At 54.3% G+C, this 21,703-nt stretch overlaps 8 protein-coding genes across 8 annotated transcripts; 3 read left to right on the forward strand and 5 right to left on the reverse strand.

The window, feature by feature from the left end:
- Window positions 1-65: 65 nt before the first annotated feature.
- On the reverse strand, window positions 66-1,414 carry PG997_003676 (kinase-like domain-containing protein; the record flags this gene model as incomplete). The annotated part of the gene is made up of 3 exons (XM_066807991.1): window positions 66-197; window positions 257-1,219; window positions 1,319-1,414. The coding sequence occupies 3 exons, from the start codon at window positions 1,412-1,414 to the stop codon at window positions 66-68; spliced, it is 1,191 nt and encodes a 396-aa protein (XP_066671609.1).
- A 1,547-nt stretch (window positions 1,415-2,961) lies between these two features.
- Window positions 2,962-5,501, forward strand: PG997_003677 (uncharacterized protein; the record flags this gene model as incomplete). Its single annotated transcript, XM_066807992.1, has 4 exons — window positions 2,962-4,055; window positions 4,118-4,783; window positions 4,843-5,033; window positions 5,434-5,501. 4 exons carry the CDS (start codon window positions 2,962-2,964, stop codon window positions 5,499-5,501), a joined length of 2,019 nt encoding a protein of 672 aa, XP_066671610.1.
- Window positions 5,502-5,519: 18 nt separating this feature from the next.
- PG997_003678 (stress protein DDR48) lies at window positions 5,520-6,466 on the reverse strand (the record flags this gene model as incomplete). Its single annotated transcript, XM_066807993.1, has 3 exons — window positions 5,520-6,293; window positions 6,362-6,385; window positions 6,443-6,466. 3 exons carry the CDS (start codon window positions 6,464-6,466, stop codon window positions 5,520-5,522), a joined length of 822 nt encoding a protein of 273 aa, XP_066671611.1.
- Window positions 6,467-8,417: 1,951 nt separating this feature from the next.
- Window positions 8,418-9,379, reverse strand: PG997_003679 (acyltransferase; the record flags this gene model as incomplete). Its single annotated transcript, XM_066807994.1, has 3 exons — window positions 8,418-8,611; window positions 8,666-8,789; window positions 8,852-9,379. The coding sequence occupies 3 exons, from the start codon at window positions 9,377-9,379 to the stop codon at window positions 8,418-8,420; spliced, it is 846 nt and encodes a 281-aa protein (XP_066671612.1).
- A 1,360-nt stretch (window positions 9,380-10,739) lies between these two features.
- Window positions 10,740-11,561, reverse strand: PG997_003680 (V-type proton ATPase proteolipid subunit 2; the record flags this gene model as incomplete). Its single annotated transcript, XM_066807995.1, has 5 exons — window positions 10,740-10,885; window positions 10,971-11,155; window positions 11,254-11,432; window positions 11,462-11,474; window positions 11,536-11,561. The coding sequence occupies 5 exons, from the start codon at window positions 11,559-11,561 to the stop codon at window positions 10,740-10,742; spliced, it is 549 nt and encodes a 182-aa protein (XP_066671613.1).
- Window positions 11,562-14,174: 2,613 nt separating this feature from the next.
- On the forward strand, window positions 14,175-15,663 carry PG997_003681 (candidapepsin-3; the record flags this gene model as incomplete). The annotated part of the gene is made up of 2 exons (XM_066807996.1): window positions 14,175-14,369; window positions 14,431-15,663. The coding sequence occupies 2 exons, from the start codon at window positions 14,175-14,177 to the stop codon at window positions 15,661-15,663; spliced, it is 1,428 nt and encodes a 475-aa protein (XP_066671614.1).
- A 2,289-nt stretch (window positions 15,664-17,952) lies between these two features.
- PG997_003682 (uncharacterized protein) lies at window positions 17,953-19,520 on the forward strand (the record flags this gene model as incomplete). Its single annotated transcript, XM_066807997.1, has 4 exons — window positions 17,953-18,038; window positions 18,158-18,225; window positions 18,359-18,993; window positions 19,068-19,520. The coding sequence occupies 4 exons, from the start codon at window positions 17,953-17,955 to the stop codon at window positions 19,518-19,520; spliced, it is 1,242 nt and encodes a 413-aa protein (XP_066671615.1).
- Window positions 19,521-20,184: 664 nt separating this feature from the next.
- Window positions 20,185-21,509, reverse strand: PG997_003683 (HET-domain-containing protein; the record flags this gene model as incomplete). Its single annotated transcript, XM_066807998.1, has 2 exons — window positions 20,185-20,978; window positions 21,086-21,509. The coding sequence occupies 2 exons, from the start codon at window positions 21,507-21,509 to the stop codon at window positions 20,185-20,187; spliced, it is 1,218 nt and encodes a 405-aa protein (XP_066671616.1).
- Window positions 21,510-21,703: the final 194 nt, after the last annotated feature.

Here is a 21,703-nt window from a genome sequence, read left to right on the forward strand (position 1 = left end):
ATCCTGGACGCCTACTCCTAAGCTTATATTACAATCAATGCGTTTCATTACTTCATTAGGATCATTCATTGACTCGGTCCAGACTTGGACTTCTCGCGGTTCGCAGCTCGCTCGCCCTTCACACAGTGCTTGAGAATCCAAGGATGCTGCTGGACCTGGTCAAGAGGTATCCTCTTATCGGGGTCAAGGACCAGGAGCTAAGTAGTATCGTATTAGCACTACGTCCATCGCAGGGTTGCAAAGATGATGAGCTTACCTTCTTAATGATGTCTCGCGCCTCGGGACTGACAAAGGAGGGGATCGTCATATCGGCCCTGGCAATTCTCCGTTGTGTCATCACAGGCGTGTCCTCGAACGGCGCCTCTCCCACCAAAAACTCATAGGCCAGCACACCGAGTGACCACAGATCAACCTTCTCGTTGTAGAAGTTATCGGAGCCTCCGGGCTTGATCATCTCCGGCGGCAGGTAGTCCAGCGTACCGCACATGGTCTGGCGTCTGTTGTTGGGTGCGTGCACACTCCAGCCGAAATCCGAGAGTTTGAGCTCGCCGTGGATGCCCACGAGGATGTTCTCCGGCTTGATATCTCTGTGGATGACGTGCTTGCGGTGCAGATACCGCAGGGCGCTGGCCATCTGTGCGACGTACTGGGCCGCCTTCCACTCGGGAAACCGGTTCTCTTTGCGCAGGTGCTTGTAAAGCTCACCTTTGCCGGCAAACTCGAGGATCAGGAAGACGCGCTTGCTGTCGTGGAAGTGGCCGTACAGCTGGAGGACGTTGGGGTGGCGCAGGTTGCTCTGGATCTCAATCTCGCGGCGCACCTGCTTCTCCACTCGACCCTGTTGCAACTCGTTCTTGTGCAGCACCTTCAGGGCACAGATGAAGCCGTTGGAGCGTTCACGTGCCAGATAGACACGGCCGAATTTTCCTTTGCCCAAGGGGCGGCCAATCTCGAACATGCCCAGGTGGAACTGCTTAATGGTGGGCTGCTCCACGAGCACAACGGACTTTCTCTCCGCTTGGGACTCGTCGGACGTCCTTGAGCCTGTGCTGGGGAGGGCCTTTCGGGTTGGCGAAGGAGGTGGCGGTCCTTTCCTTTGTGCTGCTTGGGAGGGAAGAGTGACGGAGGTGACGGTGTTGCTGCTCTGGGACTGCAAGGCGACCTTGTAGAGGCCTGGCCTGCTCGAGCTATGTGCTAACTGAGATGAGGACGGAGCAGCCTATAATGAGACAGTGAGCTTGATTTGTCCATCCATATATCAATCGGCGTGATAGATAGGAAGATTATGGGTGACGACGACGATGATGATGATGCATACCTTGGTTTTGTACAGCTTGGTGCCATCGCCTGAGTTGCTGTTCTCGTCGTTGACGGACATGCGCCCAAATTGGGCCTCGAGAGCTTTGGTTGCCATGATCCTGATCCTGATCCTGGTCCTGGTCCTGGTCCTGGTCCTGGTCTTGTTGGCCTGTGTATGGGAACAAGAGACTCGATGATGAAGCCCGATGACCAAAAGCCGTGGGTGTAAAAAGGTCGAATGTCTGCTGTGTGCTTTTCGTGGGGAAACAATAGGGTGCAGATGGATGGTAGGGGGCAAGGCATCTTTTGAAGTACTTTGTTAGGACTGGAGCAGTCCACTTTGTTTTTTGAGGAGCTGAGACTCCCCATCGCCGGTTGACCGGGCAACCAGCGTGCTCCTGCCGTTTTATCCACCCTGCTACTGCGAACACTGGACATTGATTTTCCAAACAACACATCAATCAATGGAAATTATTGACAACTCGCAGCTGATCATAGACAGCCGTACTCCATCTCAGCCAGCTCGTTTGGTTGGTCTTTCTTTACTTGCAACGCAACTCCGAACATAATATTGATAAATGCTTTTTTCTCGTGGGCGCCTCTTGAGTTAGAAACTACAGCAGCAACTACTATATACATAGTTATCTGCCTACTTACTTCATGTTGGAAATGACCTCTGGGTTCCGTTGCCGGATATTGTGTCGCTAATTATCCCAATCCAAGTAACGATTCAAGCGGGAAATGCGCCCGTTTCGTACAGACAAGACATCACGGGCCAACTCGGTCATCTGGTAAAAGCCATCCGGGGTAGGCCGAAGAAGTGCACCGCTATTTTCTAGTCACCGTATTCCCGTTGAGTACCTACATACAAATGAATCGCGAAAGAACTGGGCAGAAACCTTGACGTTTCTCAGCACTGGTGAAGCACACCTTAACAAAGCGAAAGATGCAACGAACTGGAATAGACTTCCAGCATAGCATAATAGTTGGAGTTGGACATGTCGACTGAGTAGGGAGGTGAAGATGCCTATGTACTGTACCTACTACATGCTTCGTAGTACATGGTAGGTAATGGGTATGTATGTACGATCGGACTACGGAGTACATCCTGTCGGGGGGCTTTAGTCTGCGGCTCGGCCGTGTGTCACTATCCCGCCCCGTAAAACAGGTGCATAAGTGCCCTCAAATGCTTCCATGGTGATCAGGTTATGGACCTGATGTACGGAGGACGGAGCACCTGGAATCCTGGATACCCTCCCAATCCATGCTTGCCTGCTTGCTAAACTTGAATCTGATTGAAGGTGTGCAGGTGGGCAGGTGGGCTGTCAACGACTCGCTGCTCGGCGAGTGCGTACGTCAGAGTCCCAAGGTTTACAAGATGAAGAAGTGCCAAGGGTCCGTCCGTTGCGCTACATAACCCAGTATCACAAGTTGTGATCGCCCGGCCCCTGTCAAGTCGCGGCTTTCATTAACTTACTCAACCGTTTCTGTCGGTTTCTATTCAATGTTCATTCTTCAGATATTGCACATACCAAACAACAACAGCCTTCCCATGTTTTATTAATCATTTCGTCTTGTCGTGATACCGACACTTTTCTTACTGAATACGCCTTCTTCTTTTTGCATGGGGGCGCGTATATCGCCTAACAACCGTTGTTCGCAATGGCCTCTGCATTGAGTGCTGCATCTGCCGTGGGCTCCGAAGTCTTCGCCGCCATCGCCCTTCTCGTCCTCTCCTTCGTCGTCCTGCTCATCTTGCGATACTACCTGCCGCTCCGCTCGACGCCCGCCTACGTTCTCGTCCCCATCTTCTTCGCCCTCTGGCTGCCGGCCTTTATCGTGCTGCTCGTCCCCATCGATCTCGCCTCGAGCGCCGCCACCGACGATGTAGCCGCCCGCGGCATCTGGTTCCCGCCGCGCCTACTGCTGGTTTCTTGGAGGATAACGTACTGGCTGACGTTTGCGCTCACATGGTTCATCCTGCCCATCCTTGCCGAATACTCCGACGCCGGATACCGAGAACCACGAGACCGCGTCATGTACTCTTTGCGACAAAACGCTCAGTACCAAGCCATCGTTCTGGGCTCCGGCATTCTCGGCCTGGTCTATTACTTCATCACCTACGGCTTTCACTTGGTGTTCCTCAAGGGCGTGGTCATGGCGCTGGCCTACTGCTGGGGCTTGTTTCTGGCCATCTACTTGATGGGACACGGACTCGTTACGATACCGCGAACACTGTTTCGAAATGCGAGCATCAGTGGCAGGTTGCGGAGACTACAGTCGCATGCGCCCAAGCTCTACGAAAGGATGGAAGATGCGATCATGAACCTGGAAGAATTGGAGGTGCAGGTGTCCGAGTTGAGCAAGCGCAAGACGGGTACCGCCCGGAATTTCCAGGAATGGATCGAGGAGTTGGCCGACATGTGCAATGTGCCCGAGTCACGACCCGGCAGCTCCATGCCGCGCATCGGAACCGAGAGTCGCATTCTGCCTACTGTCATTACCGAGAAATACATGGCTGACTTGACGCGCCAACTCGACCGAGCACGCCATGCCAGATCTCGCTATGTCGACGAATGGAACCTCCTCCTGCTGGATGCCTCGAGAACGCAGGCAATCCTGGATTCTGCAGCATCCAAGAAGCTCGACTTTGGCAGCGCCACGCCTGGTTCTTCATTCCTCGAAAGAACGACTATTCTCAACCCCTATTCACGATATGTGTATCATTTCCATGTCCTACCGGCACTTCGAGTCTTGTTCGCGGGCTTTCTGGCCCTAGCATCTGCTTGCATTATATGGTCTGAGATGGTCAGGACAGCCTTGCCCAGTTTGTCGGTGATCCGGCTCAGCGTAGTCCATCACTGGACTGGCGAAAAGGGGCAGGTGGGCTTTGCTGGCAAGTGATCGCTGCGCTCTGGATCATGTACATGTGCGCGGCGGCCCTGATCTCGATGACCGAAGTAAAGGTCTGGAGAGGGCGCGCCTTGGTGCGGCGCAACACCGCCTACGAGTCTGGCTTCTGGTACGCAAGCTATGTCGCGAGGCTTAGTGTGCCCCTATCCTATAACTTCATGACCTTCCTTTCGCCGACGGTGTTTATGAAGACGCGGTTCTACGACTTCCTGGGCCAGCTCATCGATTTCACACCCCTCGGCAACTGGTTCGATAACCTGTTCCCCATTCTTGTCCTCATCCCTGTTTGTGCGACCCTGTTCGGGCTGTACGGCAAGGTCAAGCGCATGGTCGGCTTCGACATGGACCTGGTCGACGAGGAGGAGAACGAGACGGGCTACGGCACGGGCTCGTGGCGCGAAGGCCGCGCCCTCATCGAGCGCGAGCTCAACGGGACCTCGCTCTCACGCCGCGAAGCCATCATCGGCGGCTCGGCCGCCCGGTCGAGCCCTATCCTCTCGGTGCCCGCCGCGCGGCGCGAGGGCGCCCCACAACCCCGTTCGCCACCTCGCCCTCGTCATACCGGGACAACGTGGCGCCGCCGAGCAGCAGGGCGGCGGCGGCGCAGTCGCGGTCGCGGATCGCCAACAGCGACGGGGACGCCGAGGACGATAACTTCTTCACCTCGCTGGGCCACCGCATGAAGAATACCATCGATACCATCGAGACGCCCAAGTGGTTCCAGGAGATTGGCGACGGGATCAAGAAGCCCAAGTGGCTGGGCGGGGACGAAGAAGGAACGCAGGCTGGAAGCAGTAGCGCTGCCGGCAGCGGCAGTGGCAGTAATAGTAATAATCTAGATGTCAGAAGGTGGTTTGGGGGTGGTAATGATGGGAGGATACGGTTATAAGACCCCTGACATTGCTGCCTATATTGGCATGCGACAAAATAGACTTGATTCATCGCAATCACAATATAAATAAATATTCAGTTCATATAAATGACCTCGGGCTCTGCAACTCGAAGATGCTCTCGCCTACGTGACGCTTTATATGTGCAATGCATCAGCTCGAGGGTTACTATACCTAATAGATTTTATGAGTTGAGGAAAATGTTCTCAAGGGCCAAACTAATAGTTAGTATAGATTACAACCAGACTGATACAGCACCAAATGACCATTACCAGTCAAACAAGAGCAGAATTAAATAACGAGGCAAGTAATTGACTGGACTTAGTTCCAGAACGAAGATACATCTCCAGAAATGGCTACCAATCCAATCCAGCTCCCGATGAAACCACCACCGAATAGCTAAGAGAAGACATATGCTTAGTAGTCATTGTTATCGTCGAACCCAGCGACCTCGCGCTTCTCACACCCCTTCTGCTGGACGCCGCCCATGCCCAGGGTCTGGCCGACCTTCTCCATGACCTTGCCGAGGCCGCTGTCGCCGCCTTTGCGGTCCGACGAGGAGTAGTAGTCGTCGTTGTCGCGGTCGTTGTGGCCGCGGCGGCCGGTGGAGCCGTAGGCGTTGCCGGCGCCGAAGTCGTTGGCGCCCGTCGTGGTCGTGGTGCTGTTGCCGCCGTAGCTGTCGTCGCCGAACTCGTTGTTGTTGCGGCGGCTGGTGTCGGACGAGCCGTAGGCGCCGCCGCCTGTCGAGGAGGTCGTGGTGGTGGATGAGCCGTAGGTGTCGTCGCCTTCGTTGCGGCGGGACGAACCGTAGCCGCCGGTGGCGCCAGTGGTCGTGGAGGAACCGTAGGTGTTGCCGCTGCTGTAGTCGTCGTCACCGCGACGGCCGCCGATGCCAGAACCCGTGGTGAAAGAGCCGTAGGTGTCACCGAGGCCGGAGCCGGTTGTGGAGGATCCGTATGTGTCGTCATTACCGCGACGGCCGGATCCGTATGTGTCTGAGCCAGTGTTCCCGGCGGATGAGCCGTAGGGGTCCTGCGTGCGGGTGGTGCTGGACCCGTAGGAGCTGTCCTCGTCCCGGCGACCGGTGGCGGAGGTGCCATAGGTGTTGTCATTGTCGCGGCCCGAGGAGCCGTAGTGGTCGCCACGGCCGCCGGTGGACCCATATGTGTCCGCGCCTTCTCGGCGAGAGCCCTGTGTATGCTGTCAGTTACAAATACGGAGAATAGATGGTTGCGGGACAAGGTGTTATTGCAACTCACGTAGCTATCATTGCCGTAGCTGCTCTGATGGTGGTGGTTAGCAGCTGGGCTCAGTTAGAACAGAATACCATGTGGACTTACATCGTTGTTGTCGTTGTAAGACATGATGATGAAGTTGTTAAGGCTGAACTTTGGGGGTTTTGTTTAGGGTGTATAGGTAGGGCTTTCAGTTCACTTGTATACAGGTCTGTATGAATGTAGGATTTGATGGTTTATTTTCTTCCACTTGGGAAACGCCTGAGGGCGCTGGTTTATATATCACGGCAGCAACAAGCATCAGCAAGCTGCCTCCCGCGCAACCCCCTCCCGTAGATGATGGAGGGGAAAGCGCAAAAAGGGGGAGGACGGCGTCACTCGACATACCCTCGTTCCCCCTACGGCTAAACGAGGCCTCGTCCTGCTTCGGGATTCGCGAATGCACCCGGGTTTGCGCGTCGTGTCTCTCATTCCAGGGGAGCCCAGACCCGTACCTAGGAAAGACGTAACACCGATGTAGTGGCTGTCGTCATCACAAGTATACGCCAACCGCCCCTGGTCCTGATGTCCCTATTACTGCAGCTTTTGAGACATGGGGGAGGACTAGCGATGCTATCAGGATATACTTTGCGCAAAAGTACAGAGCTTCAGCTTGCACAGGAACGGGCTGAACGTGTGAGCATCTCATCATAACACAACTCCCCCATGTCGAGTTGACAGACTAGCTCTGAGCTGGCATGTCTCTTGGATCCCTGTTCGAACGGGACATGCAGAAAGCATGGAGCAGTGTTGGTGGCACGTTGATACTTGACAAGCGGCAGGATGTACCATACCCAGCCGAACAATGCTATATAGTATCGCCGGTAGCGACTACATACCTAGCAAAGGTTCGACCAGTTGGTAGAACGGGGATGCCCGCACGTGCAGGCAGTACGCAAACCATGGCGGCAACCTTGCTTGCTTGTCTCAAGCAATATACCGGTTTTGATAGAAACTCAATACGAGAGGCAGTAGTAGAACATCTCTTCTCTCTCTGGCTGTCTTCCCAAGAGCAACCAGAATGCCAGAAAGACGGACAGACCTGTGGCGTCATCCAGGATCGCGATGTGTCGCAGTTGGGAAGATGCAATTGGGATTGGCGGCCTCTGACCCCCAGCTTCATCGGCCAAAGCTTAAGGTAATGAGCAAGCACTCAATGCTGGCCTTGGCCAAGGGTTCTAGAAGTAGTATCCCTGTTGCGTACATGTATTTTACATGATATTTACATACCGACTTGCCTCAATACTACGTATCACAAGTTCCCTGTTGCATGGCACAGCAAAGCCGCCAATAGAAGACTCAACTCCCTCTTGCGTAAGTGAAGGGAGAGTGATACCTAGACTGCCTGTGTCTTACCCCGCTTACGTCAAGGCGTCTAGATCGCACAGGGGTCAGATCGCAAAAGGAGGGGCAACGCATACTTCAAGATTTCAGACTTGGCCAGTCAACGTCTTCACTGCTGGACACATGGGCCATACCTATGGATGGTATCTGTAGACTGGTTGCAATTTATTTTATACTCGATGTATCATGGCTCAATGCTACAGCAGAAGCCACCAAAGTATGTATGCCGCAACAATAATCTTATAATTGGCGGATGTGACGAGGTGTGTTGTTTTGTTGTGTCTCAGCTGTCATGTGCATGGTCACGCACTCCCTCTCTAAGAGCATTTTAGGGGTCTTTTCTACTCTATGCCGTGGTATGATTCGTCTCGCCTAGTCGCTCGCGAGTCGCTCGCAAGTCGTTCACAGCTCTGATCGTGTATGCAATGCAGTAAATAAACCTTTGGCGGTTGAAGCAATGCCAAGAACCTAACCCAAGGAGCCGGACCCCTTTCCGCGCCAACAGAAAGGGCCGTCTATCCCCCTGAACACCCCCTCCCCAAGGAAAATAGTCTACGGGTATCAAATGCATGCGCAGTACTGTAGTCAAAAAGGAAGTGTCTCGACACTGCCGCTGCGAGATCATGGGGCTTTGTCCAACCAAGTCTTTCACTTGGCCGAATTGCTCATCTTTTCCAGGCAACATGTCTCCTGGAGATCATGAGATCGTGGCTTCAGCACCGCTGGCCTTTACCACCCCGTTGCCGCCGTTGGACGATGGGACTGGCATGGGCCGTTTCTGCGCCTTGGAAGAGAGTACGACCAGCTCCTGCAACATCACCTCTCTGGTTGAGCGGGTCAACTCGTCAACGTCGGCAGCAGTCAGGCCGGTGGTAGGAATAGGGTCCAGAACTAGTCAAATTGGTCAGTGAATAGGCCATGGACAGCTTCGCTTGGCCAACTTACCCTTGACGGGGATCTTGCCCGAGTTGAAAATGAAGCTCTTGACGTAGAGCACGTGCGAATAGTTGGCGACAACGACCGGGACAATGGGCACACCAGCCTGAACGGCCAGATGGAATGCGCCCTTCTTGAAGGGAAGGAGCGTGGGCTCCTTGGGTAGCTGCGCGTGCCCTCGGGGAACATGTACACGCTCTGCTTCAGCTGCTTCATCTCGGTAGCGGCCTTGGCCATGGCTGCCCGGGCATCGGTCGAGTTCTTGCGATCGATGAAGACGGTGCCGCTGAGGGCCATGAACCAGCCCAGGAAGGGCCAGCTCTTCAGCGACTTCTTGGCCGTGACGGCGCAGTATTTGGGGAACATGCAGCCGAGCATGAGCACGTCCAGCTCGGTCTGGTGGTTGCCGACAAAGACGGCCGGTCGCACGGTATCGAGGTGTTTGTCGGGGTCCTCGATCTCGAATGTGATGCCGGTGGCGGCGGCCATGAGGAACTTGAAGACGCGGCCGGTGGCCCACTGCGCGCTCTGCCCGCTGCCGGCCAGGCGCATCGCGATGGAGATGATGACGCCGCAGGACGCGGTGACGACGAGGGCCATGTAGGCGGCGAGGGAGCGGGCGGCGAAGGCCGCCTTGGGCACGATGAAGGAGGCCATGTAGAGGACCAGGGTGAGGGCGACCTGGCCTACAATGAAGCAGGCAAAGTATAGCAGGAAGGACATGTCGAGGGTTGTGGTGCGGAAACTCTTTTCGATATATTTTCTTCAGATGAACCGTTTTGCGGCAGGGCGCGAGTGTGGGCGACTTTAGCGCACCTGGGACTTGTCCCTACGTAGCCGTCGGGAGGCTTGCTGAAGGTTTGTTGGGCTCGCGGGCAGCTGAGCGAGGAGGTGGATTTGCGGTGCTCTGATTGGCGATGGCCCAATTGTGACAAGTAGAGACGAAGAGGGGCTTGGGTCTAGGGAAGTTGTGTTGTCGGATTAAAGCCAGACTGGGGGCGAATCATCCATCCATCCAAGCCAGCCACACAGCACAAAAAGAAACAAAAGACGAAGGATACCTATGCACATGAGGAGAGAAAAGAGAGCGAGAGAGCGAGAAAGGCCACTACGAGTCTCCGAAGCCTGTCTATGCAAATGGTGGTGCCGTGCCAAATCCGGGCTAAAAGGTGGTGGTAGGCAGGCCTCGGTCGGATGTTGCCATACTCTCTCACCGACACCGCGGGCGGCGGCACTTGATTTGTTGAGGGGTCCAAAGGCCAGGACGAGGTAATGAAAAAGTGCTGCAATTTTTGACTAGCCTTGGGCGCGGCCGGAATGATCACCAACCACCACATCCTCCCAAGCACCTAGCCTATACCTAGCTTGTGTGCAGTGTAACTGTGTAAGTACCAAACCCGCTTCCTTTGCAGCATGTGACTCCATCAAATGACGGGTACTGGCTCTGCACTGCGCACTCGTTGCAGCAAAGCATATGATCTTCCTTCATGCTAGTATCACTTGACAACTTCAATGCCTGTAATTCCGCAGGTCATTCTTCACCCCATCCTACCTACCTTGCCTCCCCCGAGACCTACAGGTATAGGCAAGTAATAAGTGACGAATCTTCGGCATGCCGCAGCCAGCCAGCCACCTGCGGGGTGTCGGTGCGGGATCTCAAAGTGACATATCAACTAGACTTTGGTCTCACGCGGGCAGACGGGAGATCACCAAACTCGGGGTCCAGGCATCTCCCACCAGTAATTGTGTTCCACCTCAAAGTCTGACATTTGGAACACCTGCTTAACTACATACCTACTTAGATATGTATGCATTCTGTGGTAGTGCAATTGGTTATCTCCAAAACATCTTCTCGAAGGGTGAGCTTATGTACTTACCCAATGTTGAACTGTGTCGTCAAGCCACGTGCCCTAAGCGAGTCAACATCCAAAACCATTAGCGTCCAGCAAGCGCTGGAAGCACCACCCGAACATTTAGCTCAGTCTAGCTCATACCTTCTCTCTTGCGAACCCTCCCGGGCATCTTCCCATCAATGCCATGTTATAACAAAATGGGTCGCCCAGTAAAGGCCGAAAGCCACTGCTCAATATAGGCACTCGGTAACCCCCTGCGTAGCTCTGGTGAGCATCAAGATGGAAACAATGACGCCGTAAAGCCCCAGGACCTCGGCAAAGATCAAGATAAGTACCATGCCGACGTAGAGCCGCGGCTGTTGAGAACTGGCCCGCACTATCGACAGCCACCGTGGTTCTCATGGTCAGCATTTGTGCGCGCCATCGAACCCGGAGAAACTCTTGCTAGAGGATGGACTCACCGCCGGCATCCCCAACGATCCCAATGGCGAAGCCCGCCGCCAGGCCACTGAGGCCTACACTGACACCTGCGCCGAGCTGCATGAAGCCCTTATGTAGCGACATCATCTCCTTCAGGTCGCCCGAGATGATGACGCTCACGACAAGGCCGTAGATGGACAGAATCTGGGCCATGATAGCGCAGAGACTATGGACGTTTGTCAGCGGATATAACTCCTTTCCTCTCCCATGCACACACTTCGAGTTGCCAATAGATCGTATAAACAGCCGCATGGGAAGACTGACGTGTTCTGCATCACTCGTTCGGGACGGAGGATGCCCGACGAGAAGATGGCGCCGCTTGACTTGGCTGTCCCGTAGGCCGCACCGAAGACGGTGAATATAATGGCTGCGGCGCATCCCATGCCCCCGAAGAAGGACTGGCGAGCCACATCGTTAGCTTTTCTCTCCGTGTCGTGTATGGGCTAGAAGGCTGTCATATCACTCCACGTACGGCATAGACAGGGCTACAACCTATGTAGTTAGTTGCGCTCAACCCCAGGTGCCTATATAGAGTAGAATGCTCACCAGCGATCAGGGTTATAGTTGTCCATGGTTGTGATATAAGATCTGGATTTCAATGCCTGGTCAATCGGTGCGCTGATGGATCTGTGAGGACTAATACCAGGGCAATATATTGTCTAGACTACGTGAACGCTATAACACCGCTTATATACGGTGCGATCCGACAGCACATTATCTGCGATGGTGACGGTTTGCACTGGTTGACTGGCTACTGAGCGACTGATTGGGCGCCGCCATGGCTCGCCGCGGCTTATATCAATGCCAGGTAGATGGCCAGGCAAGCTTCCAGTTCAGGCAGACATATTAAACCGTCTGCTACTGGCTGTCAACCGGACGCCAAGACATGCTGTGTGGTGATATACGGTGCCTGCATGACCATATACACTTGGTATTGAAGTAAGGCGCAGTCAGTATATGGTGGCTGGCTTAACAGAATCTGCATCCCAGTACTCCATCGACGGAGCTATGTCCTTGCAGAGACGGCTGTGGACGAGGGACGCATCGGACTTATATCTTGTCATCGGGTCCGGCTTGCCGGTGACTGCGGCGCTTTAGTGCGACGTGAACATGATGCAAGAACCAGGGATTGCCGAAAGGATCTTTGCTTGACGTAGTCGCGAAGACGGATGGTCGAACAAGCATGAATCCCACGAACTGTAGGAGCGAGCGACATGCTTCAATGTTCCCAGCACTCCATGTCTGAAATGACAAAAGCCTAAATTGCCCTTCGACCCGATTTCTTGGGTTCGAGATCCACTCCCCGACCTGTCCATGGCCGTTGACTGGGACTGGCCGGCCATTGCGCACAGCGCTAGTGCATCTGACACCTTAAATCACTGCATCCCAATATCGAGATGCCTGCATGCCACACTCGGAGGTCTGGAGATTGGCACCGCCGCGACGCGACTCGCCCAAGAAGCAGGCCTGGACAGAAAAGGGCAATTAACTGTATGCAGTACATGCCTACCCAGGCACGACGTGTGCAGCAGCTGGTCGGGAGCAACAGACACTGCTATATTGTACATTGTCTCCCATTGTCTACCTACCATACGAGACCATCGGTTCCCTCACGAAAGAGAATGGCTGATCAGCGCTATTATTAGACCCAGGAACTACCAAAAGCGCGCGTCTCGGCCAACTGTGAGCCACCGTCCAGCGCCGAGCATCCGACTTTGCCGCGATGCTTCGTATGTGGCTGACGAACGTGCAAGCAAAACGATAAAGATGGCAGGATGACAGCAATTAGTCGCAACCTACACTGGAAATGTCATGACGGCGCCATCGGCTTCTTATGTAACGTCCTGCAATTCATTCACTTCCTGGCCGTTCGAGCCGTTCAGGCCTTGGGCCAAGCAGGTACTGTAAGTCTGTAGGTGGGTTCGGGGGCTCTCCCCTGGTCAGAACTGGTCGCTGGAAGGACCCCCATCCGATCTTTCTGGTCAACGCCAAGAGCCAGACTCCGCAGCCCGGACACGAAACGTTTCAGACGGGTTTGTCCTCTTTCGGAATCAAGACGTTCCTGTCAGGCCTGCCTGCACTGCCCTTCAAACATTGCCGAATGCCTCCACGATCTGCTGCCTGCTGGGTCGTCGTTCATTTAGGGCTGCCTGCACATGCGTCTCGGTATGCGCCAATTCAACCAGGCGGCCAAGCATCGCCTCGTTGCATAAGTCGACAGCCAGCGCGCCTTTTCTGCTGCGGGATTGACCATTCTGAACGCGCGGCGTCTATCGCTCGCTGAGTGGCCTCGCTCTGGGCCTCGGGTCTCGGAAACCGGGGTCATCGCTGCCAGGGGACAATCCTACGGTATGCCGACAAGCCCTCCAAGATCCAATACCCAGAGCTTCAGCCAAGAGAACTAGAATACGACCGTACCCCAATGTTAGCTTAGACCGCCCCCTTCTCACCATGGCAAGCACATGTAACCATGGGCTCTGCTCTGGGGTGCGCAAGACTCGCCAGCAGACAGGCTACTGGACAGGGCAGGCAGGGCAGCTTGGCAGGTCTGTTGTTACGCAATACGCCAGAGTTACTTGGCGTCCTATGCTGTTTGTTTCTGCTATTTTGGGGCCGCAGTCCTGTAACTGGAGCCGCCCCATCGATGGATCATGGATGCACGTTTAACTGAACTCTCTCGATTCTCCCCGTACCTCATGCAAACCAGGTAAAGTCTCTTTTTGCCTCTTTCTGGTCATCACAATACCAGTTCTTGTTTCCTTACTCTCTTTTTCTATTCCTTCTCTGCATTATCACAAGGCTCACCGGCGGCTGGTTTCTGTTTGGCTCTGGTTTAAGCTCCCGCCACTCTTCTTTTCATTCCTTTCCTTAGCTCGGCAGGCCGCGTCACGACTTTACGATTCTCTTCCTCGCCCGTGACTGACGTGTCGCCCCGGGGCTCGGCCGTTGATCTCTACACGCTTATAGAAGGAAAAGAATCGTCTTCGGGCCAGCCGGATCGATGCTGTCATTTTGATAACCCCGATTTAATACTCTTTATATTTCCTTTCTTTTTTTCCCGTCTATTTCGTCTCGAAACCCACACCGGCGGGACCCAGGATTTAGAGTGATTGATATCTGGAGAAGAATCAAGAGTCGCTATTGGAAGACAGAAAAAAAAGGGGGACTATTATCTTTTAACCAGGATGAAGGTATCCGTCGCCGCCGGCCTGATGGCCGGCCTGCTCTGCGCGCCCACACAGGCACTCTCAGTGCCCCAGCGGAAATCAAATCAGCCCAAGGTTGTCGGCATGGACATGCAGAGGAGAAAGGTCTCGAATCCGATGCAGCGGGACCGGTTACGGAGAAGGGGGACAACACGGGCGGCCTTGGATAACGAGGTACGACGCTAGTGTCCACACTACTCTTCCTCCCTTACGTATACTAACACGGTATCTATAGGAAACGCTATACTTCGCCAACGGCACAATAGGGACACCGCCGCAGACTCTGCGGTTTCACGTCGACACTGGGAGCAGCGATCTATGGGTGAACACGCCGGGCTCGAGTCTCTGCTTGCAATCTTCAAAACCATGCACGTTTGCCGGAAGCTATAACGCGAATTCGTCATCCACTTACAAGTACATCGGCAGCTACTTCAACATTTCCTATGTCGATGGATCCGGAGCATCTGGCGACTACGTATCGGATACGGTAACCATTGGGCAGACATCGGTCGGCAGTTTGCAGTTCGGAATCGGCTACAAGAGCAGTTCCGCACAGGGTATCCTGGGCATCGGCTATCCCGTCAACGAAGTGCAGGTCGGTCGTGCGAACATGGACCCCTACGACAACCTCCCGGCCAAGCTGGTGGCCGAAGGCCAGATCCAGTCCAGCGCCTACAGCCTGTGGCTAAATGATCTCGACGCGAGTACCGGCAGCATCCTCTTCGGCGGCGTCGACAAGGCCAAGTACGAGGGTCAGCTTCAGACCCTCCCGATCCAGGCCAACGCTGGCGTCTTCTCCGAGTTCCTGATTACCCTAACCAGCCTCAGCATGGGCGGGAGCATGGTGGCCAACAACCAGGCCCTTGCGGTCCTCCTGGATTCGGGCTCGTCGCTCACTTACCTACCGGACCCCATGGTGGACGACATCTACCGGGCAGTTGGCGCCCAGTACGACCCCAGCGAGGGCGCGGCCTACGTGCCGTGCGCCGTGGCGAACAACAAGAGCAGCGTCGACTTCACGTTCTCGGGGCCTACGATTCGGGTCGGCATGGACGAGCTGGTGCTGGACCTCATCACGACGAGCGGCAAGCGCCCGACCTTCTCCAACGGCGTACCGGCCTGCCTGTTCGGCATTGCCCCCGCCGGCGCGGGCACCAACGTGCTCGGCGACACTTTCCTGCGGTCGGCGTACGTCGTCTACGACCTCGCCAACAACCAGATCTCGCTGGCCCCGACCAACTTCAACGCGACGCAGTCCGACGTGCAGGAGATCGGAACCGGCGCGTCCTCGGTGCCGGGGGCCACCATGGTGCAGAACCCCGTAGCCGCCACCTCGGGCATCTCGACCGCTAACTCGGCCGGCAGTCTGGGTCGGGAGAAGAACGCTGCTTCCGGCCCCTCGGTGCCGTCGGCGGCGCTGCTCGGTTTGATGTTCTCGCTCGGCCTGGGTGCCCTGCGTCTGTTATAACGATAAAACCAACAAAAACGCCATGAGAAGACCACGCACACAATCCTTCCCAGAAAAAGAGTGTGAAGCCATTGCACTTGCATTCCATCGCATTTTATTAGGTTAGCGGATTTTGGGCAATCCCTGTCGTCGTTGCATATTTGATTGGTCAATTCCCCCTTCCTTGGTTGTTTCTACAAATATATCTACACAAGCATCGCATGGCGTTCACCGGTTTTGGGTTCCGGGGCGAGAGTTGGTCGAGGACACTCCCTAATTCCGGAAATTTTGGTGTGGAATATTACCTACCCTATATATTCGCATGAGAGCTGGTACCAAGTACCGATGGCCGCCGGTTTCTCCTGAATGAGGGGCCATCAAGGCGAGCGATTTATGCCTAATGTTCATTTTTGCCCACGGCGACGTATGCGGGGAGACAGAGGGAGGACTACTTCCCGTGGCAGATAGATGCAAAGAAAAAAAACTTTGGAAAGTTAAATATACAACAGTCAATCATTTCCACCTCCTTTTGATCTTCTACATATATGTATATATATATCTCCCGTACTGGTGAATTTATGGTGCATGCTTGTCTACTTACATCACACTGATATGCGCATTGACATGCTCGGTAGGGCGAGCAGTGACAAACAAGCCTGAACCTTGGCATCCGTATAGACCAGCCAGACTAGTAGATACCAGTCGGGGAAAAGCTGCGGTCGGTTTCTATCTTGAGAGATGCAATACCTCACAGATCATGATCGACTCAATAGTCGACATCCCCTTTGCGCCCGCTCAAACGTTGTCTCCGCTTCCCCGGATCAATTACGGATAGCCGGCAGACAATCAGTGCATGCGCGCCGACGATGCAATTTCGCTGTCGCTCCGCCACGACGATCGATGGACTAGGAACAGGACTTGCCCAAGGCCGGCTAGGCATGTGCAGATGCGCGATTGCGCCCAGTTCAGATGGCCGGAAGCCTGGAATGCTTTACTTTAGGCTGGCTTTGGGCTGGCCTGTCGAGGGATGGGAGGTTGGAGGGAGTCGGGATCCAATGTCGTAGTGGCTATCGCTAACTACCTACCCAGGCTGCTAGGCTGCTAGGCTCCCTCCAGCCTGTAACAACGTTCCTGGCAGCCTGGCCCCGTTGTCATGCATGTCACCACCTTTACTGCCGTCCTTTCCTGTGGTTGCTAGGTACTGCAACAAGCAACAACAGTCTGATACGAGATGCCCTTCCACTTGCAACAAGCAACAACAGTCTGATACGAGATGCCCTTCCACTCTTCTGTGCGGCGAAGGCTTTGCTCCTTGCGATAGAGCCACATATCTCCGTTTATTGAAGATACCCACGCTCGTGTTCCGAGTCTTGAACAGAGTAAGGAAGTGGAGATGGGCATTGATGCTGCTGGCTGACAGTGGGCAGGAGGGGGGGCGGCCGGGATGCACGGAGACTTTATTTTTCTGTTGTTTTTAATAAGGGTCCTATGGCCGTCCTATCACACTATTACAACGGGGTTCCAGCACAGCGAACGCACTGGCTGCGCCTAACAAACGACAGGGGATGGATGACCTTGTCCTTCACCTCTCAAGGCCGACCCTCTCGCTCAAGGAGTAGAAAAAAGTGAACCCCGTGTCTCTTCTTCTGCGTTCTCTTTCTAGATAGGGAAGAACATATATCATCCCTTCACCCAATTTCAAGATACAAGCTCCAACTGTTTCCAGTCTGAATTGAAAGGATAGAAAACGGAGGGCAAGAACGGGAAAGGAACTGACGTTAATGGTTGCCTGCCCTTTACTCGTTTGTTATTAGTATATCTTTCTGGACCAATCTCACCACCACACCACCTCGACCATCGGCATCACGAGCCTAATCCTCCGCCACACTTATTCCTTCCCAAATCTTGCTTCCTGGCATAATTCCTAGTGGAACCATTACGTCTTGGGTTTTATAGGTACGACTTGCATTGATTACCTACGACAGCCCCAGAGCCTGGAAGTTTGCGTCGGAATATACGCCTTCCTACGCCCCAAGGCTCTTGTGCCGAAAAGGGTATATCTGCTGCTGTTCGCTGGAGTGGGGTTTCAGCCGAACCAAACAATTCCTTGAAAAGTACGTATAGAAGTGATTCATGAAGTGTGAGGACTCGGGAAACCCACATGGGAGCACCTGTATCAAGTAGGAAATTCGCCATGATTTCTGGCTTGTATGGCGCTTATACTTCGTTATGGAAGGCATTTAGATGGCTAACTTGTTTATAATAGTCCAAAAAGATTACAGCGTTCATACGTTCAGAAGCATCTCGGAGATGCAGTCTCCTCAGGATGGGAGCCTCCCAAGTCCCGCGACTTGGGACAACAAGATCATGCAGCTCCATCCAGCTTTATACGTTGCGTAAGTGTCTCCGTCCATGAGACGGCGAGTCTGGAGAGTCTAGTCTCTGCATGGAGGCTGTCTCGGACATAGCCAGGAGCCGATGACCACCAGGAGACCAATGCTGACATCGCATCTAGGAGTTGGATATTATTTAGTAACCTCACTATCATCTTCAACAAATGGCTACTCGACACAGCCGGATTTCGTAAGTTACCTTCATATGCACTGTTCATAAATACCACAACTAACTAAAGTATTAGGCTACCGTAAGTATACCGCTCTGCAGATCCGGTATTCAAGGCATTGCCATAGACTCCACCACTAACAACAATTCATAGCCATCATCCTTACGACGCTGCATCTCATAACAGCAACCGTCTTGACACAACTGTTAGCCCGCTTCACGCCGCTGCTCAACTCGAGGCACGCCGTCCCCCTCACGGGCCGGATCTACCTGCGCGCCATCCTGCCGATCGGCATGCTGTACACGGCGTCGCTGGTCTTCTCGAACCTGTCGTACCTCTTCCTCTCGGTCTCGTTCCTGCAGATGCTCAAGGCCTTCGCCCCGGCCACGACGCTGCTCATCTCGTGGGGCCTGGGCATCACGAGCCCGCAGATGACCGTCTTCTACAACGTGCTCGTCATCGTCTTCGGCGTCCTCGTCAGCTCCCTCGCCGAGACCCAGTTCAACTGGCTCGGCTTCCTGTTCGCCCTCGGCGGCACCCTCGCCGAGAGCATGCGGCTCCTCCTCATCGAGGTCCTGCTCAAGCGCGAGGCCGGCGACGGCGCCCGCATGGACCCGCTGGTCGGGCTCTACTACTACGCCCCAGTCTGCGCCGTGCTCAACGGGGCCGTGTCGCTGTTCACCGAGGTGCCGCGGTTCAACTGGATGGACCTGGAGAGGGTGGGAGTGCCGACGCTGGGCTTGAACTGTCTTATAGCCTTCATGCTCAATGTAGCGAGCGTCTTCCTGGTAAGTTGAGAGCGTTCTTTCTTAAAGTACCAACCCGACTCTATTAAGTATATAGAACTAACGCACCGCTATAGATCGGGAAAACATCGGCTCTGGCCATGAATCTGACAGGCATCTTGAAAGCCATCCTGCTCGTCGTGGCATCGATGCTCATCTGGGGCGCTCCGGTCACGTTGATGCAAGTTGTCGGGTACAGCATTGCGCTCGTCGGCATGTTCTACTACTCGATGGGTCCCGACACCACCAACGCCCACTTCGAGATCTGCAAGTCGTGGGTAAAGGGCGATGCCGGAAATCCCGAGTCTCTCAAATCCGAAGCCGAATCAGGCCCCGAGCCGGGGATGATAAGCTGGCTTCGTAGAATGCTGGCTGCTCCTTGGGGCGGGTATTCTAGCCTGCCAACTTCAGACGGCGTGGATCAGGTATACGAGATAAATGATCTAGAGACTGGACGGCAACCAATTGGGTTGAAAAAGCCGTCTTCTGTTACAGTAGAGAAGCCTGTTCCTGCCGAAAGAGAGAGTTGAAAAGGCTTGCGGACGAAGGTAGAGATAGAGGACAATAAGTAAAATAATACATTCCCCAAAAGAACACTCGGTGCTCACAGAGTTTCAATTATGAGACATGTCCACCCATACGACTTCCAGCTGATCCATATGACATTGACAAGTTGAAGGTCGCCATACATTTCTAGGCTTCCCGCAAATGTATATCAGCACAGAAGAGATGTTGACCACATACCACCTCCAGTTGGACATAACACTTCAGAAGCCAGCCGTCACCTTCGCACAGAAACTGCTTGTCTCCTCTCCTCTCACTCATAGCCACAACCTCCCTTTTATCTAGGTCCTGTATTACCAGGTCCACGCTCTCAGCCGTGAGCACCGCCTGTTCAACATATCTGACTTGGCACCAAGTATGTTGCTTTGACCACTCACCAGCCTGTGGTTGCTCTGGCTCTTTTATGCCAAAGAATACTAGGAAGTAAGACGATGGCGACTTCTCGTTCTGCGTCTCGTCTGCAGTGTCATCCACCACTGACTTGCGAAAACCCAGAACAAATGGCTCTTGCTTGCCCAAATGTTGCCGCCGGAACATGTTGTTCTTTCATCCCAGCAATGGGGCGGGTACGTAAAGGCTAGACGGTATGGCCAGGCTCCTGTGGGCATCGTCCGGGCCCAGAAAGCGGCGCTACTGTCGCTGCTGCTTCCCCCGCAGTACCAGATCTTGGAGCGGGCTACGCTCCTTGAGCGCGAAGAAGGCTTTTACTTCGTACTTTTCCCAGGACTCAAAGGATGGCAGTTGGGTGGGCCGGATCCGCGACCAGGTGTTCCCCGTGCCGAAGCGCTTGGTCAGATAGATACCCGCGCGCAGACGGGGTTTCATGTCAAATCCTACCTCTTTACAGGCTAACTGCATGTGGAAGACCTCGTAGCCGCGGCTGGCACCGAGGCGTTCGGCGTCCCTCGGGTCGAGCTTGCGTGCCGGCACGATAAACTGCACACCGCGGTTACTGACCGTTATGGGATCGAACTGCTTCTCATTCGACCAGCGAGGCTGGCAAGGGTAGAACTTGGCCGAGCAGGCAAAGGCGGCCGGCGAGGTGGCAAGGACGCCGGTGGGTTGGTCGCCCTCCCTGTGACCGCTGCTTACCCAGGCAAAAAGCGTCTGGTCATCGTATTCTCGCACGATCTGCTCCTGAAGCCGGATGAAGGCTCGCGACCCTTCACCATACAGCATGGGCATTGAGATATTGAAGATACCCAGCAGGCAGTAGGCCATGTCTTCGGGGCGCGTCGTCTGCCGCCTCGACGCCCAGGACATCTTCTGAGCCACACTGAGGAGACGCAAGCTGCCGCCTTGGAGGGCTGTGGAGTCGATGGCCGTGATGCTATGCAGCTGGTCAAGCATTGTAGACTTGAGGCCTATGAAGTCCCAATGCCGTCCATAGAATTTTAGCTCGCCCGATGCGATGAGTTCCTGAACTATGGCAATTGGAGTTTTAGTGACAGTTGGTAGTATCAACAACCTATCTTCATCACCCGTCATGGCTTCCGGAAAAGGTGTCAATCAATCAAAATGTCTTGCTTACGGGTCCAACCGCGAGAAAACCAACGGCTCTTCTCCAAACCTCTCCCATCTGGGAGAACGTCGCTGAGATAGGCATAGCAGACGGCCGAGTCGCGGTACCATTTGAACATGGAGTTTATAGACTCGGACAGCTCAGACGAAGAAGACTTGTCAATGCAGAGGGTGTCGGCCCACAGATAGTCCAAGCCGTCCCTGAGGGCCTGGTCGCACGACTTCTGGATCTTGTACCAACCTTTCTTGGTCTCGTGCTGATAGGCTTTGTCGTGTAAGAGTTGGAAGGTGATTTCGTCTGTTTCCCACATGTGCGAAAGGATGGCATACTGCGGGGGTCCTCCAGGAAGTACTCCAGAGTCCGGGTGCGGCAGTTCAAGAGCCTCATTATTGCAACTCAACTGTCTGCTTGGGACAGCGTTAAAATGTTTCATTGAAAGCGAAGATCCATGGCTGGCTTATATGCAGCCGCAGTCCGTTCTCTCGGTTGAAGTGAATTCAGCTCGAAGATGATGCTGCGCTTCCAGTTGGTGCGTATCGTGGTGGTTGCTATGCATTGTAACGTGTGACGGAACAGCAGCCGGCTGAAGTTGATTCGCCATCTTCCAAAACACTGCAGGCCAGTGTG

This window comes from Apiospora hydei, assembly GCF_038363865.1.
Source record: "Apiospora hydei strain CBS 114990 chromosome Unknown utg000004l_segment0_segment0, whole genome shotgun sequence".
NCBI lineage: Eukaryota > Fungi > Ascomycota > Sordariomycetes > Amphisphaeriales > Apiosporaceae > Apiospora > Apiospora hydei.